Source organism: Colletotrichum graminicola (assembly GCF_000149035.1).
Source record: "Colletotrichum graminicola M1.001 genomic scaffold supercont1.29, whole genome shotgun sequence".
Classification (NCBI taxonomy): domain Eukaryota; kingdom Fungi; phylum Ascomycota; class Sordariomycetes; order Glomerellales; family Glomerellaceae; genus Colletotrichum; species Colletotrichum graminicola.
In genome coordinates, this window is record NW_007361033.1 from 51,898 (window position 1) to 67,607 (window position 15,710).

The following is a 15,710-nucleotide window of genomic DNA, read 5'->3' on the forward strand; positions in this document are numbered from 1 at the left end:
GTTCTGGGACGAGCGGCAGTGCGTTCGCTGTATGCTTCCACGACGAGCTTCCAATGCATCAAGGGTTTGGGCCGTGTCGATCGTGCGGTTCACCCAACCCATGAAGATTAGAAATGTAGGACAGGGGGGGGGGGGTTCTAGAAAAGGAGGCCTTAAAGCTACTTACCCTGTGAATGTTCGCGACGCCCCAATGGTGCGCATTGCCTGGATGGCCAAACTCAGCTGTTGTGCTTTTAGTGTTTTTTCCCATGACAATCCCATGACAATCCCATGACGGGAAGATTGCCAGACTCCTCCGACTCCCCTCTATCTAGGTAGGTAGGCACCTAGGTAGATAGCCACACAACCTTATCCCTTCCACCACCCCTGTTATCCAAGAACGCGGTATGGTTTGCCGTTTGGACCTCCCTCCCCCGTAAACCAACTCTGCTGAATATGTGGCTTTAACCGGTGGGCAGTGTTTTGTTTTGTTTTGGCTTTTGGTTTTTTTTCGGTTTTTTTGATTTGTGATCTCTCCGAAAAAAAAAGGGGGAAGGGGGAGAAAGTTACTCTGGCTCGAAGTGCTTCGGCTAGATGGACATGGGCTGGAATTGGGCGACTTCAGCCGGTGGACTTTTGTTTGTTTTTTCCCTTCTGCTTTTCGCGCAAAGAGGAGGGCATGGGTTGGGTGGGCGGGTGTAAGCAGTCCCGTTTGCCACTTTTTGTTTCCTTTTCTTTTCTTCGGTTCACTTTACGGATTCCTCACGGGCCGCTTACGGGTTTTTATTATTAGGGGGATGCGTTTGCCGCGCATGTGAAGGGAAGTTGGCTTTTTTGCTCTGGCGCGATGATGGGCTTTGCGTGTTGTCTGGAGACGAGAATTTGTTTTGGGAGATGGGCAGAGCTCTGGTGGCGGGTAAAAGGCAATCGTAATGGAAGCTTTTTCCTTTTTTCGCCCTCCTTTTTCTGGCTTCTTGACCCTTCACTGATCGGCCTTTTGGGCTCCTCTACGTAGGCAGGCGGGGGAGGGGGGGGGGGCTGCGATATGAAGCTTCGCGATGTGCTTCTTCAAGAGCATGCATCTCAGGGGTTGGACCCGTGTCGTTGGCTCCTCTTTATTCACGTGGAACATGATGTCACCTGAGTTATTGCCCTGGTCTTTGTGAGAATCACGTCTCTTTTAGTATCTAATTTATGTTGCTCCATTAAAACGACTTCTCCGGCCTGCCAACCAAACCATTTTCCCTCTATCTATATATACAGTCGTGGGAGGGCCGTGAAATATGTCCATGCCCGTGATTCTCGAAGAGATTCGTCCAGTCGTCATGAAGGAGAGAAGCGCGTGTCTGGAAGTACGGACCCGCATAGTCGCCTGCCGTGGCCGTCGCTGAAGTAAGTTTTCGCCTCCAAAAGCACCTCTTCGAGTCTCTCTGTCCTGCATGTGACTTGGGGGCGAAGTGAAATCAAGTGAAATCGAAAAAGGAAACGAAAAGCAAGCCTCTGGGTTAAAACAAAAAGCAAAAGAAAAGCGAGTCGCTGGGGGTATCTTGAGACGGCCAAAGCAGAAATCGGGAAAAACCAACTTCCCAACGCTCTGCCACCACAGCCGTTCGTTCGTTATGTGTCAGGGGGCAGCTCTGGAAAAAAGCCTCATCCACCCAAAACCCTGTGAAAATAGCTCCATCATTGAACAACGCCCAGCGGACCCATGTCCTGTTCAATGTCATTGACGAGCCGCTCCTTGAGCGTCTGCCACGCGACGGGGGCAGTGAGGGCCATGACTTCGAACTCGCCGAGGACCTCAGTAACGCGGCCGTTGTCCTGCAAGACATGCTCAATATCCTTCGTCTTGCTGTCCTGAAGGTCGGTGATGTAATCGTCAACGGTACCCCGGACCTTGATCACGACGGCGTGCGAGGGCTTCAGCTGGCCCATGCGGTTGACCCGTCCGTTCGCCTGCTCACCCGCGGCCTCGTTCCACCAGGAGTCGACCTGGATTACTCTGTTCGCGCAGGTCAGGTTTAGGGCCTGTCCGCCGACCTTCATCGATGCAATCTGTGGGGACGGGATGGCGTACGTCAGCATGCCTGTCTTGAATCCCGCTTCCATGGGGGGAGGGGGGGTTGACTTACGAGAATTTTGACCTCGGGGTTGGTCTTAAACGTGTCCACGGCCTTGAGCTTCTCTGTCGATGTAAGCTTCCCGTTGAGGTAAACGAATGGGATGTCTTCGAGGTTCAACATGATACCCATCAGAACCGCCGTTTTGATGAACTCGACAAAGACTTGAGCCAATCGTCAGCAACCTGGTAAAAACAAGATACGAATTGACTTACTGATAATCTTGTCATTGGGCGCCTCCTCCTGCCATTGGAGAATGATCTCCTTAGCAACCGTCAGCTTCGTTCCAGGGCAGGGGACGCCGCCATTCTCGTTCACGCCGATCTGGAGGAACGCCGTATCATGCTCTTCGAGTGCCGGCAGGTTGCCAATATAGTCGCCGCCGTATTTTCGTCGCCTCATCTTCCTCTTCTCGCGTCTCGCCTGCGCCTTGCGTCGCTTCTCTGCAACTTTGGTTTTGCGACTGCGATATCTATTATCCGAGTCCTCGTCGGTAGACCCATCGTCTGAAGAGATACACCCTGCAGCCTTTATCGCAAGAGTTGAGACCATCTCGGTGTCAGCAAACCTAAAGATATTCGTGCAAGTCGGGGTTGGACACTGATATCGTGTTGTGGGGTCCAAGTCTTGTATGTTCTTCCAGAGACAAGCTTGGCAAACCACATGTTTGCACTGTTGCAAGCCTGTCAGCACATGTCCCCATTTCGAGGAAAGAAAAGATATGTGAGAAAAAGTCAACATACCCCGTTGATGCGCATGCGATCGGTCACCTTCTTCTTGCACCGGCCACATTTGCTCTTGCTATATTCCTTGTCCATGACTGTGAGCTCGAGCAGATGAACCATTGAAAAACTCTCACCAAAGGAGGATTTTCCAAATGGGTTCATAGGGGCGTATGCTAGCTCCCGGGGTGTGAGTTCAGGGACGTCTCCATCATCGTTTTCGCCGGCTGCGAATGCATTATCTGGATCACGTCGGCCGAAACGTCTGCCAATTTGGTGGTACACCCAAGTATTGCCTTCGATTTCCTTGAGCTCATTGATAAGACTCTGGATGGACTCATTGTCGATGGTCTCAATGAAAAACTTCTCCAGAAGATAAGGGTGCGAGATTGCCTGTCTCTGCTGTGCCATAGAGACTATCGGAAGCGGAGACGACTGACTGTTGAAATACTGACCAATGGTACTTGGGACTATGTTAGTGGTCAAAGAAGCCAATTGACCTGTAACTACTGTAGCCCACTTACTTATAGATCAGTTGTTCCTCTTGGGACAAGTTGACCCAGCGGACTTCCGCCTCAAACTGGGGCAGACCCTCCAACATCTGCTTCCCGAGGAAGCGGTTCTCATGATTCCTGCCATTTAATGGTCAGTCTCTGCTAGCTACGAGTAACAAAGACGAAAAGAACTAACCGGCGAATTGTAATCAGGTTGATCAATGCGTCTAACTTTTTGAAGGCATCAGGCTAGAACTTAGTTAGCTTTGATAGCCGCCACTCCCAAGTCTCGCCTCTGAGGTCATGCATACCCCTTTCTTGTAGATGCTTTCAAAGTCGCTTTTTGTTTGACAACCTTCAACCCCTATCAGTTTGAAATAAGGGAATATCTCTGCGTTTCAAGTCAGCATTAGGAGCCAAGCTCAACAGAGTTTAATTAAGGCAAGGCCCACCTTTGCTCTGGTTAATCAGCGGAGTTCCGCTGAGCCCCCAGACTCTCTTGCTTTTCAAACGGTAGCATGCTTGGAAGGCTGTCAGGCAATTAGCCGACTGCCCTAAAGTCAAGCAAGGGGACTTACTCTGTGTCTCTGAGTTCTTGATCGTGTGAAGTTCGTCGAATACAATCCGGTACCACTCAATATCAAAAATGGGGCCTGCGACATGCTTCACAGCATTCTGGAATTCCTGGGTTTCCTCACCATATTCTTTAGCCAGGTTCGATAGCCTTTTTCCTGATGGGTACTTGAGGAGCTCTTGATAAGTGGTGAGCCTGGTAGTGAGTGTTATTTACAGTTGCAATGAAAGGCGGACGGAACAGGGTCAAACTTACACGATTTTGTACCCTGCGATTTGGTCCGCTTCCAAGATATTATTTCCTCGTTTGTAAACGAGGACATCTTTTGGGCGAATGTCCGTATGCCTAGTAATTGCTTCACTCCATTCCTTGAGGACGTTGGGGCCTGGAACAACCACTATGGTGCCACCGCAGCCAGCTTGAATATCCTGGGGAAGGGGTGGGCATCCCATTATGAGCACCAGACTTGTGAGAGTCTTTCCCATTCCCATCTGGTCACCAAGGATTCCTCCATAGGGAGGCGCATGGGAATTTTCTCTCAGTACCATTAGGGTTGCAGCTTGGAGCTGCCAGCCCCGGATAGGCGTCCGAATGCCTTTCAGCTTGTAGTCAGAAGAACCAACGCATTCGACGGCGCCAAGGCCCCAAATCTTCATTCCCGTCTCTGCGTCTTTCTTCTGTGAACTTAGATGGCGATTGCTGTCACCTTCTGACGTTGCAGCTGCAATTTGCTTCCTTCTGTCCTTCTTTAACACTTTGTGTTGGTCAGAACCCGGAATGCCTCCCCCAAGTTCGGGCACAATGTCAGTCTTTGTAGTTGTGGGTGGGACAACTTTATCTGGGTCACCATGGCTACTTGTGGAGGCCTTTTGCTCCCGTCGTCTTTTGGCTTGGGGGGGCTCCAAGAAGATGATCGAATCCCCAGACTTTCGCTTCAAGTTGATATGCTTGATGAAATGTTTCTTCAGCGCTTGCTCCGATTTATTCTTCAGGTTTGCGGTATATTCTTGCGCTGTACGAGCCATAGTCACGCGTCTGGTGCTCTTCTCAGCAGGCCGTGTGCTTATTTCCATATCTTCGTGTTCGTCTCCGAAGGCATCCTCATCGATGCTCATAGCTGCATCGTCATGAAGGGCACTTGCAGGCAGTTGGACACCCGTGCTCGTTACCGTGTCTTGATCATCGTCTCCAAAGGTGTCATCAGCCATGCTCATAAATGTATTATGATGAAGAGCACCTGGAGATGGTTGGCCACCTGGGCAACCCCCCTCGTGTGCAACCACTTCCGAGTTGGCATCTGCGTTCATTGAAAGATGATCGTTGGAAGAATCATGCTCCCTAGTTGCCTGGATGACGGTGTCGGTCGCTGCCATTGTGTCTGAACTGGATGGGCTGGTGATGTTATATTTTTTGCCGGCGTCGATGTCTTCTTGTTCGACAAAGAGACCTTCATTCTGTGGGGAATCCATGTTTGAAGGTATTTTGGGATTCGCAGCTTCGCATTCTGTGGGTCTAGACACTGTCTCGTTGCATGGATTTGGACCAAGGTCTGCCCAAGAATACAGCCCTGGTTCCTTCCGCATGGAAGAATCGCCCATGATGGGAAAAGGGATTGCGAATTAAAGCACTTCTGAGTTGAGAAAGGAAACATGGGTGTTCCAGGTTAGGAGGGAGAAAGTTTAGAGAAGTGACGTGAACAGTGCGATAAGTAAATGTGGAATGAGATTACCAAATAGGTAGATTGATCGGTGGATGATATTGATTCAGGACCAACAAAGTTTGCTGGCTTGGGAGAAGGTGGAAGAAGTGGATGAGTTGGGGGGTAAGATGGGTTTTTGTAGGTGGAGGTTGAAGGGACGGGGACTCTTTACCTCAAAGTAATTGTGGAAAGAGCTCAAAGCACTTGTGGAAAGAATTGCCCGATATCTTGAGACGAGTCAAAGGAAGAGGAAGGAATACTTGAAAGACGCCTGGTGAGAGGAAACTGCAAGAGCAAAGAAATACGCCTGCCTCGGACCAAATACCTATGTATCGCCAGTTGGGAAGAGCCTCGTGTCGTGACCTCTATTATAGAGTGGCAGAGATCTAGAAATAATTAGTGAAACGCATGTATTGCTCCAAGAAAAGCTTGCGAGGGACGGAGACAAGTGTTGAGTGAGAGTTGCAGAAGTACCGATGGCGCGGCTGCACGGATGTAAGTGGCAGGCAAGCGTCAGACATGGGAATAGCCTCACTTGGATTTGGCAATGGGCTAGCATTGACGGCTGGTCTCAGCTGGCGGGAAGGAGCACGATCCTAGTAGTCTGATCCGTCCTTGCCGATAACTGTTTTGACCGCCTTGACGGCAGAAAGAAGGACCCACTAAATTTTCATCGACCCCACGAACTGCATTTTCTCCATCTAGTGCATGCGACACGGCCAACATTTGCGGCATTCTGCAAGCTTCACTTCCATACCGCAGCCATGTCTTCGTCAAAGTCGAGCAAGAATGGCAAAATCACCGATTCTCGGTTCTCCAACTTCGAGACCGACCCTCGCTTCCGTCTGCCTTCCAAGAAGCAGACCAAGACCACAATTGACAAGCGATTCTCGCGCATGCTGAAGGACGAATCCTTTACATCCACCTCAAAGGTCGACCGATACGGCAGAAAAGTCAAGTCCGACGCCAAGAAGAAGGCCCTGCAGCGGCTGTACGAGCCGGAAGATGGGGACCAGGAGGAAGCCCAGGAGGACGGCATGGAGGTCGACGCCGACGACATTGTCGAGCGGGAGCTGGCAAAGGCCAATGCCAAGTACGACCCTGCGCGCGGCGGCGGATTCTCAGAGTCCGAGTCCGAGTCCGAGTCGGAATCCGAAGACGACAACGACTCGGAAGAAGAGGCTGCGGCCGCGTCTGACCCCAAGGCGTCCATGTCTCGCCTTCACGACGAACAGGCCGAGGTCGAGGATGGCGAAGTCACGAACAGGATAGCGATTGTCAACCTCGACTGGGACAACATCAAGTCGGCCGATCTGTTTGCACTCTTCACCAGCTTCTTGCCTCCGACCGGCGGCCGAATCGAAAAGGTCTCGGTCTACCCCAGCGAGTTTGGCAAGGAACGCATGCAGCGCGAGGAGCTCGAGGGCCCCCCGAAGGAGATCTTCAAAAAGTCGGACGATTCCGACGAGGATAGTGAGGACAGTGAGGACGAGGACGAGGCGATTAAGAAGGAACTGCTGGAGGAGGGAGATGCCGAGGACTTTGACCACGATGCGCTGCGCAAGTACCAGCTCGACCGCCTGCGCTACTTTTATGCCGTCATGACCGTCTCCGACAAGACGACGGCACAGAAGCTTTACGAGGCCACCGACGGCACCGAGTACCAGTCATCGTCCAACTTCCTCGACTTGCGGTTCATCCCCGATGATGTCACATTCGACGACGAGCCCAGAGACGAGTGCACCAAGATGCCCGAAGGATACAAGCCTGTCGAGTTCACCACCGACGCTCTGCAACACTCCAAGGTCAAGCTGACGTGGGACGTCAATCCCGACGACGCCGCGCGCAAGGCCTCCATCAACCGAGCTTTCACCGGTAGCCGCTCACAGCTCGAAGAAAACGATCTCAAGGCATATCTGGCCAGCGACAGCGAGGACGATGGCGATTCGTTTGCTGGCTTTGACGATGAGGAGAAGCAAGAGGAGGAGGATGCGGCTGCCGAGCCCAAGCTCTCCAAAAAGGAGCTCGCCCGTCGGAAGATGAGAGAAGCACTGGGTCTGGGCGCCGAGGAGGAGAAGAAGTCCAAGAACGGCCCCGTCGGAGAGATGGAGATCACATTCACGCCCGCCCTGACGGAAAGCAAGAAGGACAAGAAGCCGGAAGAAGAGGAGACGACGATCGAGAAGTACAAGCGCAAGGAGCGCGAGCGCAAAGAGCGGAAGCGTGAGGCGGCCCGCGCCAGACGCGAGGGCGGCGTTGCAGGCGCCGCCCAAAATGGCGCCGAGCCTGCGGAGGACAGCGAAGAGGAGGTCGGCGCCGCGGGCGAGGACCTCGGCTTCGACGACCCCTTCTTCACGACCGAGGAGCCAGCGGCTGTTGCCAAGAGCAAGACGTCGGTGCGCAAGGAGGAGCGCCTCGCGAAGCGCGCGGCGCGCGAGGCCGAAGAGAAGGAAAAGGCGGCGCAGAAGGCGCAGCTGCAGCTCCTAATGGCGGACGAGAACGACAGCGAGCAGGCGGCGCACCTGGACCACTTCGACATGAACGAGATCCTGAAGGCGGAGAAGCTCAAAAAGAAGAAGGGCAAGGCGGCCAAGAAGCTGGCGGCCAAGAGGGCGGCCGAGGACGACGACGACGGCAAGGTCGGGCTGCAGGAGGACTTCAAGATGGACGTTGACGACGAGCGGTTCAAGGCCGTGTTCGAGAGCCACGAGTACGCCATCGACCCGTCGAACCCCAAGTTCAAGGGCACCGAGGCGATGAAGAAGCTGCTCGAGGAAGGCCGCAAGAAGAGGAAGGCCGGCGGGGACGGGGACGACGAGCCGCCCGCCGAGAGAGACGGCAAGAAGGCGAAGAAGACCAAGGGGGACAAGAAGGCCGAGGACGACGAGCTGAGCAGGCTCGTCGCTTCGGTGAAGAAGAAGGCCGCCGGCAAGGCTGGGAAGAAATAGAGATACCCTTCTCCTCCCTTGTCCCTTTTCTTCTTCTGTGGAATTTTATTCTTTCTTGTTCGAGGCGTACGGGTCATATCCTAGACTGGTGGCGGGGGGACAAAAGTTATTAACCAATGTACGAAGCGCGTGTCCATGATGCGAGGAGACTTGTATCAAAATAAAGGGGCGGCTGACTTCTTTTGTGATGCTATTCCGCGACTTGCTTCCTAAGGGTATCCTGTGTCCGTAAAGAAACCTCTTCCTGACCTCCTAAGACGGGGGTGTCCTGTTGCCTGCCGTTGCCGGCTCCGTTGTTCATCAATCATTCGCTATAATACCGACATTTTACCACGCAGCCACCTCTCCGATACCCTGGGCCCTTTTCTTCATGAGCATTTTGCCCCCCTCCAGACTTTGCTAGCTCTGATGAATGAATGTCCCGGGGGTGTCATCGAATCGGGGAGTCGAAAGGCGCCATCGGCCAGAGAGCTAGCCTCCCCTCCCTCCCTCCCCCTATTTCCCTTGCTTTCTCTCAGAGCGTGTGATCCACCGGGGGCATTCGTTTGTCTCGTTGTGGCCCAGCTTTCTCGTCGCCATCATCACGGGCTTCATAGCCGCTGGTGTTGGAGCGGCCGGTGCCCGGGTCCCAGTCCGCTTGCTCCTCGCGAGACCGGCGGGTGATCCGCGTCAGGATGGCGAGCTCGACGAGGATGCCGACCGAGAGGACTGCGGCGACGACTTTGAGAACCGGCTGCGGTATGTCCATGAGGGATTCTCCGAGAGGGGGGTTTTGTGGGAGAGATCGGGTTGGTGTCTATAGACGATTTTGTGGTGGAGAGGGGGGGATGGGAAGGCCAGAAGGGGTAGGGCAGTATTTTTCTGGTAAGAAGAGGGCGGTGATTCGAGTATTCAGGATGGGAAGGCATGCAGTACAGGCAGGCGGCTTGCCGCCTGAGGGATGGATGTCGTTTGGCGTCTCACGATGGGGTTGCAAACAGTGCAGAAAAGCCGGTAGAGGGAGGGGGCACCACTTTCACGAATTCAAAACAAATATCAAATACGAACGAGACTTGTCAAGTTTTGCAACGACGAGGGGAATCGTGCTCTCATTATGATGATTCGCCCGATCAACGCTACCGTAGCTTTTGTTTATCATTTTGACCATAAATACATCAAGAATGCCTATTTCTTTTCTGTTTTGTTATCCTTCTCTTCGGTGTTTTTTTTTTTTACCGCACGACGGCGTCCTTCAAGCTGGGGACGGTGCACAGGCCGCCGGACTTGGTGACCAGCTTGGCGACGCCCTGCTTACCGAGGGCCTCGACGACGCCGGCGTCGAAGGCGACGGCGAGGTCGTCTGTGGTGGTGAAGCCGGGCTGGAAGGTCTCCCAGATCTTCTTCTTGGGGTTCAGCACGCCCTCGGGCTCGCCCTCCCAGCCCTGGAAGCAGACGCGCTCGCCGGCCTTTGCGTCGGCGGGGGGCGTGACGAGCTCGACGGGGCCCTTGTGGTCGTCGGTCTCTCCCTCCTTGAGCTTGGGGGAGGCGGCAAGGACCATGGCGCACGACTTGATGCCGCGCATCTTGACGGGCTTGAGGTTGCAGACGACGACGACCTTGCGGCCCTGCATGGACTCGAGGGGCACGAGGCCGTTGAGGCCGGAGCAGACGGTGCGGCAGACCTGGCCCTCGTACTCGGTGGTGTCGTCGTTGGGCTCGTCGCCGACGGCGATGGTGGAGACGTAGAGCGAGTCGGCCTCCGGGTGCTTGATGGCCTTGAGGATGTGGCCGACGCGGAGGTCGATGAGGGCAGGGGACAGGGGTGCGGCGGGGGCGGGGGCCTTCTGGGGCTTGGGGGCCTTCTCCTTCTTCTCCTTCTTGGGCTTGGCGTCGCCGCCGGCGACGGCGGCCTTGACCTTGTCCTTGGCGTCGACGACGGCCTCCTTGACCTTTTCGCCGGCGCTCTTGTCCTTGCCGGCGTCCTTGGTGCGGTCGGGGAGGGCAGCCTTGTCACCTCCGGCAGCGGCGGCGGCCTTCTCCTTCTTGAGGCGCTCCTTCTCAGCCTTGGCGTCGACGGGGGGCTTCACGTAGAGGACATTGTCGAGGTCAACGGCGACCTTGTCCTCGGGCTTCACATCGGCGGCGAAGGCGGGGTAGTTCTGGACAAAGTCGAGATGGCGGACGATGTTGGGGTAGCCCTTTTCGCCGGTACGCTGCTCGGGGGACCAGGCGGCGACGAGGGGGCGGACGGCGTCGTAGAGGGCGGTGTCGGCCTTGCTGGGCTTAGTGCCGAGGAGGGTGGTGCGGGTGCTCAGGTGGGAGTTGAGGGTGTCGAGAATGGGGGAGGCATCGGCACCGGCACCGGCCTGCTGCAGGCGGGCGGCGGTGGTGAGCCACTGCTGGATCTCGGTCTCCTCGTTGGGAGTGTAGGTGGTGTTGCTGGAGGCCATTTTTGCGAGTCGGAAGGGGGAGAGGCTGCGGCAGCTGCTGGGTCGGATGGCGCGCAGAGAGGAGAGCATCGGTGGTGAGTCTGAGGTGGAAATTTTGGCTGTGTGGCTCTGCGGGGTAGGTGGTGGCAGCAAAGCCAGGAGGACTGCCCCTCCTTCCACACACGCCAGCCAATTCCACTGGATGTGTGCCTCAGGCCAAAGCAGGTATCAGTCAAGCATGGTCGGTGTCCTCTCGGTGTGTATCGGTGTGTCCCGGTAAGTGGGGTTCGTTCCAACACCTTTTCCTCTGACACAACTCACTTCGTTGCTATCCTATTCCTGTTGCTATATATATTGACTGAGACTCTTTGTGTCTTTCTATTGCATTCGCAGGCGATAGTAATTGTATTGATTGGTTTATTACCAACCGTCTCTCTAACGATGTATATGTCAAGTAGTCAATAAGAAGTAGCCGCCTGCCTACAGATAGACTTTGTGTCTCATTAGCTGCAACTCTCACCTTGGGTGGGGAACATGATTTCCCGCACTGGTTGCTGCAACTACCTAACTACCTACTTAGGTAGTAAGTAGTTAGTGCCTTGTACCCTGCCTTTTGCAATTGGCAATATCCGTCCTCCGTAGGTAATGAATGAATGCAGATTGCCACGCTAAGTCCCCGATCTCTCACCCGATCCCCGACCCGTCTTAATGACGACGGGGTGCCTTAATGACAAGAAAGAAAGAAGAAAAAAGACCGGGCCTTTAATCGAAAACGACACGAACCCACGTGACTGCGCCACCTTTCGCGTCGCGCCCCTGCCCTTTTTTTTAGATCCGCGCATCCGATCGCGCCGTTCCCCTGGCGCAGCTGAGGCCCGTCTCCGTCTCTGTTCTTGCCTCTGTTTTTTTACCTTGCGCCTGCCCCCCTTCCGCTTTCGCATTCGACCCTGACTTTCTTTAGAGGTAAAACCTAAAACTGTGATTCCCAAGTCTTGGATCACAGAATCTTTTGTTTTCGAATTTCTCCCCTTTTTTTCTCAATTGCATCGTTTTCGACGGTCAAATCCAAGGAGGAGGGGGACACAGACCCAGTTGCTCGAGCTTGTGCGAGTGGCAAGCAGTACAATACCATCATCGATTTTGACCGTCTCGGAGTTGCTCTCTCGTCACTCTCAATTGCTATAGACGGGCAACAGCCTTTCATTGACTCGATTTACTCTCAAACATCTATCCTGCATTCAGCCTCGCCTTACGCACTTGGTGTATCACAATATGGATTCCTCTGCTACCTCCGAGGTGGAGTCAGTCATGTCCACCAACCGGCGACGCCTTGACACCAGCGCCCCTTCCTCACCACCTAGGGACGATAGTGTTGAGCCTATTGATGCTGAGTTCAAGCACATCATGGAAGAGGAGGCCAAGGCCCGCGCTGCTAATGAGAAGAAGACCAAGGCGGCCAAGAAGGCACAGAACGCCAAGAACCGCCGCAGGAAGAAGAACGAGCTGAGCAAGGAAGAGAGGCAGAAGAGGGCCAGGGAGCTCGAGGGCCTGTTGGCCAGGTCCGCCGCTTTCAGTGACATGCTTGTCACCAAGACCCAGGCCTTGGGCCGAGTCGGAACCAGTCTGGAAGGCGAAACGCTTGGAGACCACAAGCTGGCCATGGCAACCCAGCCCAAGCTCATGACCGGAGGCGAAATGCGTGATTATCAGCTCGAGGGCCTCACCTGGATGGCCGAGATCTGCATTCAAGGCTTGTCCGGCATCCTTGCCGACGAGATGGGTCTCGGTACGTCTCTCATCTCACACAACGTGCGCGCGCGCGCCATTCAATCGACTGACCTTTGGTTCTAGGCAAAACCGTTCAGACAATCTCTCTCATCGCTCATACCAGAGAGCAAAACTACCTGGGCCCCCACCTCATCGTTGCACCCCTGAGCACCTTGTCCAACTGGATGGATGAGTTCGAGAAGTGGTGCCCCGATATTCCCGTTGTGCTGTTTCATGGCGATGCTCAACAGCGCGCAAAGATCAAGAGGGAACGCCTCGACCCTAACATGAAGAACGGGATGCCTACCAAGAAGTTCCCAGTCGTCTGCACCTCATACGAAATGGTTCTTAGGGAAAGAGCTTCCCTTGCAAAGTTTCAGTGGGCTTTTGTCATAATTGTGAGTCTTGTTCCTAACGCTCTGTTTCCCGGTGTCGGCCCGCTGACCGATCTCTTCTAGGACGAGGGCCATCGTATGAAGAATTTTGAATCCAAGCTGTTCCAGGAGCTCGAGAACTTCACCTCTGCGACCCGACTGCTTATTACGGGCACGCCACTTCAGAACAACCTCAGGGAGCTCTGGGCTCTTCTCCATTTCCTCATGCCAGGCATCTTCAAGGACTGGGAGGCTTTCGAAGAGTGGTTCAATTTTGATGATCTACAGGACGAGGAGGGAACTGAGGAGTTCATCGCCGACCGCGAGAACCAAGAGTTGATCAAGAAGATCCACGTCATCCTCCAGCCACTTCTTCTCCGTCGAGTCAAGGCAGATGTTGCCTCCCACCTCCCCAAGAAGCGCGAGTACATCCTTTTCGCCCCGATGACCAAGGAGCAGACGGACATCTACAATGCCATCAACGACAGGAAGGTCGATACTCGCGCGTACCTGGAGGACAAGGTCGTCGAGCGGCTCACCGCTACCCTTGCTGCCCCCGTCAAGAAGGAAGTGGCAGCGGTCAAGGAAATAGACATCCCCATCAGAAGCAGCCCCAGAAAGTCAAACCCGAAGGCGGCGCCCGAGCCAAAGAAGCCCAATGCCTTCGCGGCTATGATGAGCCGAGCTAGAAGTTCGTCCAGCAGGGCCGAAAACGCAGCAAAGGCTACGTCCACTACCCCTTCCAAGACATCATCCCGCGCCAGCTCCAAGCGCAAAGAGGCGCCTGCCTCCGAGACCCCGCAGGCGAAGAGCGCCAAGTCGTCTCGACACTCGACCCCTTCTACTACCAGCCGAGGCCGTGTCACGCGTGGAAGACGCCGCTACGTCGACTCCGATCCCGACGACGAGGACAAGCTTTCCGACGATGAGTTCGAGGCAAAACTGGCAAGGGAAGCCGAGGAGGACGACAGCGATGATAAGACCATTGTCATGTCTGCCGAGGAGCAGCACCGGGCCAAGATTTCGGAACAGGCCAAGAAGGAGATGAGCGCGAAGAAGCTAGGCAACCCCGACATGCAACTTCGTCTTGTGTGCAACAGCCCACACAATTTCTTTGACCCTTGGAGCTATGAAGGTGCTCCTCCGGTCGACGAGAGCATCGTCACGTCGTCTGGAAAGATGCTCATGCTCGATCGACTCCTGCCAACTTTGTTCGCCAAGGGTCACAAGGTGCTGATATTCAGTCAGTTCAAGACCCAGCTCGACATTCTCCAGGACTACTGCGAGCTTCGCAAGTGGAACGCCTGCCGTCTTGATGGATCTGTTTCCCAGGAGAGCCGTCGTGATCAGATCAAGGAGTTCAATGAGAACCCCGACTTCAAGATTTTCTTGCTTTCGACGCGCGCTGGCGGTCAGGGTATCAACCTCGCTAGCGCCGACACTGTCATTCTCTTTGACAGCGACTGGAATCCGCAGCAGGACCTTCAGGCTCAGGATCGCTGCCACCGTATCGGTCAGACCCGCCCCGTCATCGTCTACCGACTCGCCACCAAGGGCACTGTCGAGGAGGAGCTCCTTCTTAGCGCCGACGCCAAGCGTCGCCTTGAGAAGCTGATCATCAAAAAGGGCTCGTTCAAGACAATGGGCCAGAAGGTGAATCTCAAGGAGGACCTAGACAAGGAGACCCTCAAGTCTCTGTTGTTGAAGGATGGTCAGATCTTCAACCAGTCGGGGGATCACGAGATCCTCAGCGACAAGGATCTGGAGGTGCTTTGCGACAGGTAAGGATTCCTAAACGGATGTCGGAGTGCATTTTGGACGGTGGCTAACCACAGCTTACAGGAGCGACGAGGCTTACGCTCAAGCCGCCCAGGGCACTGCAAATGCCGATGGATACAAGGTTATCGAGACGACCTCCGGGGGCATCACCATCGCCGGCCAGGACACTGCTTAACCGGGGCCCTGGTCAATCTGGAACGGTTCCCCCGTCCTCTGCCCCCCGGATGATGACATCAGTTGCATGAGAGTGCCGCAGGACTGGCTGTGCTTACATTGTCGTGTATGCTTACACGCCATGCTTGCAGGTTCTCAAGTTTTTCGTGGTCTTGAAAATGGCATTGAGGTAACACGGTGTCACTCTGGTGGCTTACCTTGCTGTGGGCCATCCATCACCAACATTACCATCACGGCCTAGAGATGCAGGCTTTGGAATTATGAAATGTGGATAGACTTTCCTTGTAAGAACCTGATTGTGGCCATGGCTTACGCCTGAAGATGACGGACCACGATGGTCTTTGGGACATGCGTCTGACGGATGGGGGATGCTTACTTTCTGGAAAGTTACCTCTTTTCCCTCTTACACTGTATACTACGGATTGGCGTTCGATACCCAGGAATATGTTTGTACAACATGGCTAGACAGCTATTGACATAATCAGTCATCATTCATGGACTTTACTGAGCATCAAAGTGTGGCCGTGGCCATGATTACTTTCCCTTCCCAATCGAGCGCAGAGCATATGGCCAAGCAGGATCCATCGGGGTCGACGGGGATCCTCTCATGCTCAATATGATGGGCTTTCCCTGCACCCGCGTCCCCTCCGTTCATTTCTTGGTCGCCATCGA

At 54.4% G+C, this 15,710-nt stretch overlaps 5 protein-coding genes across 5 annotated transcripts; 2 read left to right on the top strand and 3 right to left on the bottom strand.

Annotated features, from left to right (window-relative positions):
• Window positions 1-1,662: 1,662 nt before the first annotated feature.
• Window positions 1,663-5,262, bottom strand: GLRG_07153 (SNF2 family domain-containing protein; the record flags this gene model as incomplete). Its single annotated transcript, XM_008097838.1, has 10 exons — window positions 1,663-2,034; window positions 2,112-2,263; window positions 2,315-2,627; window positions 2,843-3,284; window positions 3,346-3,453; window positions 3,512-3,564; window positions 3,627-3,706; window positions 3,768-3,845; window positions 3,894-4,084; window positions 4,145-5,262. 10 exons carry the CDS (start codon window positions 5,260-5,262, stop codon window positions 1,663-1,665), a joined length of 2,907 nt encoding a protein of 968 aa, XP_008096029.1.
• Window positions 5,263-6,352: 1,090 nt separating this feature from the next.
• Window positions 6,353-8,536, top strand: GLRG_07154 (uncharacterized protein; the record flags this gene model as incomplete). The annotated part of the gene is made up of 1 exon (XM_008097839.1): window positions 6,353-8,536. One exon carries the CDS (start codon window positions 6,353-6,355, stop codon window positions 8,534-8,536), a length of 2,184 nt encoding a protein of 727 aa, XP_008096030.1.
• Window positions 8,537-9,050: 514 nt separating this feature from the next.
• On the bottom strand, window positions 9,051-9,284 carry GLRG_07155 (uncharacterized protein; the record flags this gene model as incomplete). The annotated part of the gene is made up of 1 exon (XM_008097840.1): window positions 9,051-9,284. The coding sequence occupies one exon, from the start codon at window positions 9,282-9,284 to the stop codon at window positions 9,051-9,053; it is 234 nt and encodes a 77-aa protein (XP_008096031.1).
• A 463-nt stretch (window positions 9,285-9,747) lies between these two features.
• Window positions 9,748-10,965, bottom strand: GLRG_07156 (methionyl-tRNA synthetase; the record flags this gene model as incomplete). The annotated part of the gene is made up of 1 exon (XM_008097841.1): window positions 9,748-10,965. The coding sequence occupies one exon, from the start codon at window positions 10,963-10,965 to the stop codon at window positions 9,748-9,750; it is 1,218 nt and encodes a 405-aa protein (XP_008096032.1).
• Window positions 10,966-12,216: 1,251 nt separating this feature from the next.
• GLRG_07157 (SNF2 family domain-containing protein) lies at window positions 12,217-15,039 on the top strand (the record flags this gene model as incomplete). The annotated part of the gene is made up of 4 exons (XM_008097842.1): window positions 12,217-12,730; window positions 12,796-13,109; window positions 13,170-14,866; window positions 14,928-15,039. The coding sequence occupies 4 exons, from the start codon at window positions 12,217-12,219 to the stop codon at window positions 15,037-15,039; spliced, it is 2,637 nt and encodes an 878-aa protein (XP_008096033.1).
• Window positions 15,040-15,710: the final 671 nt, after the last annotated feature.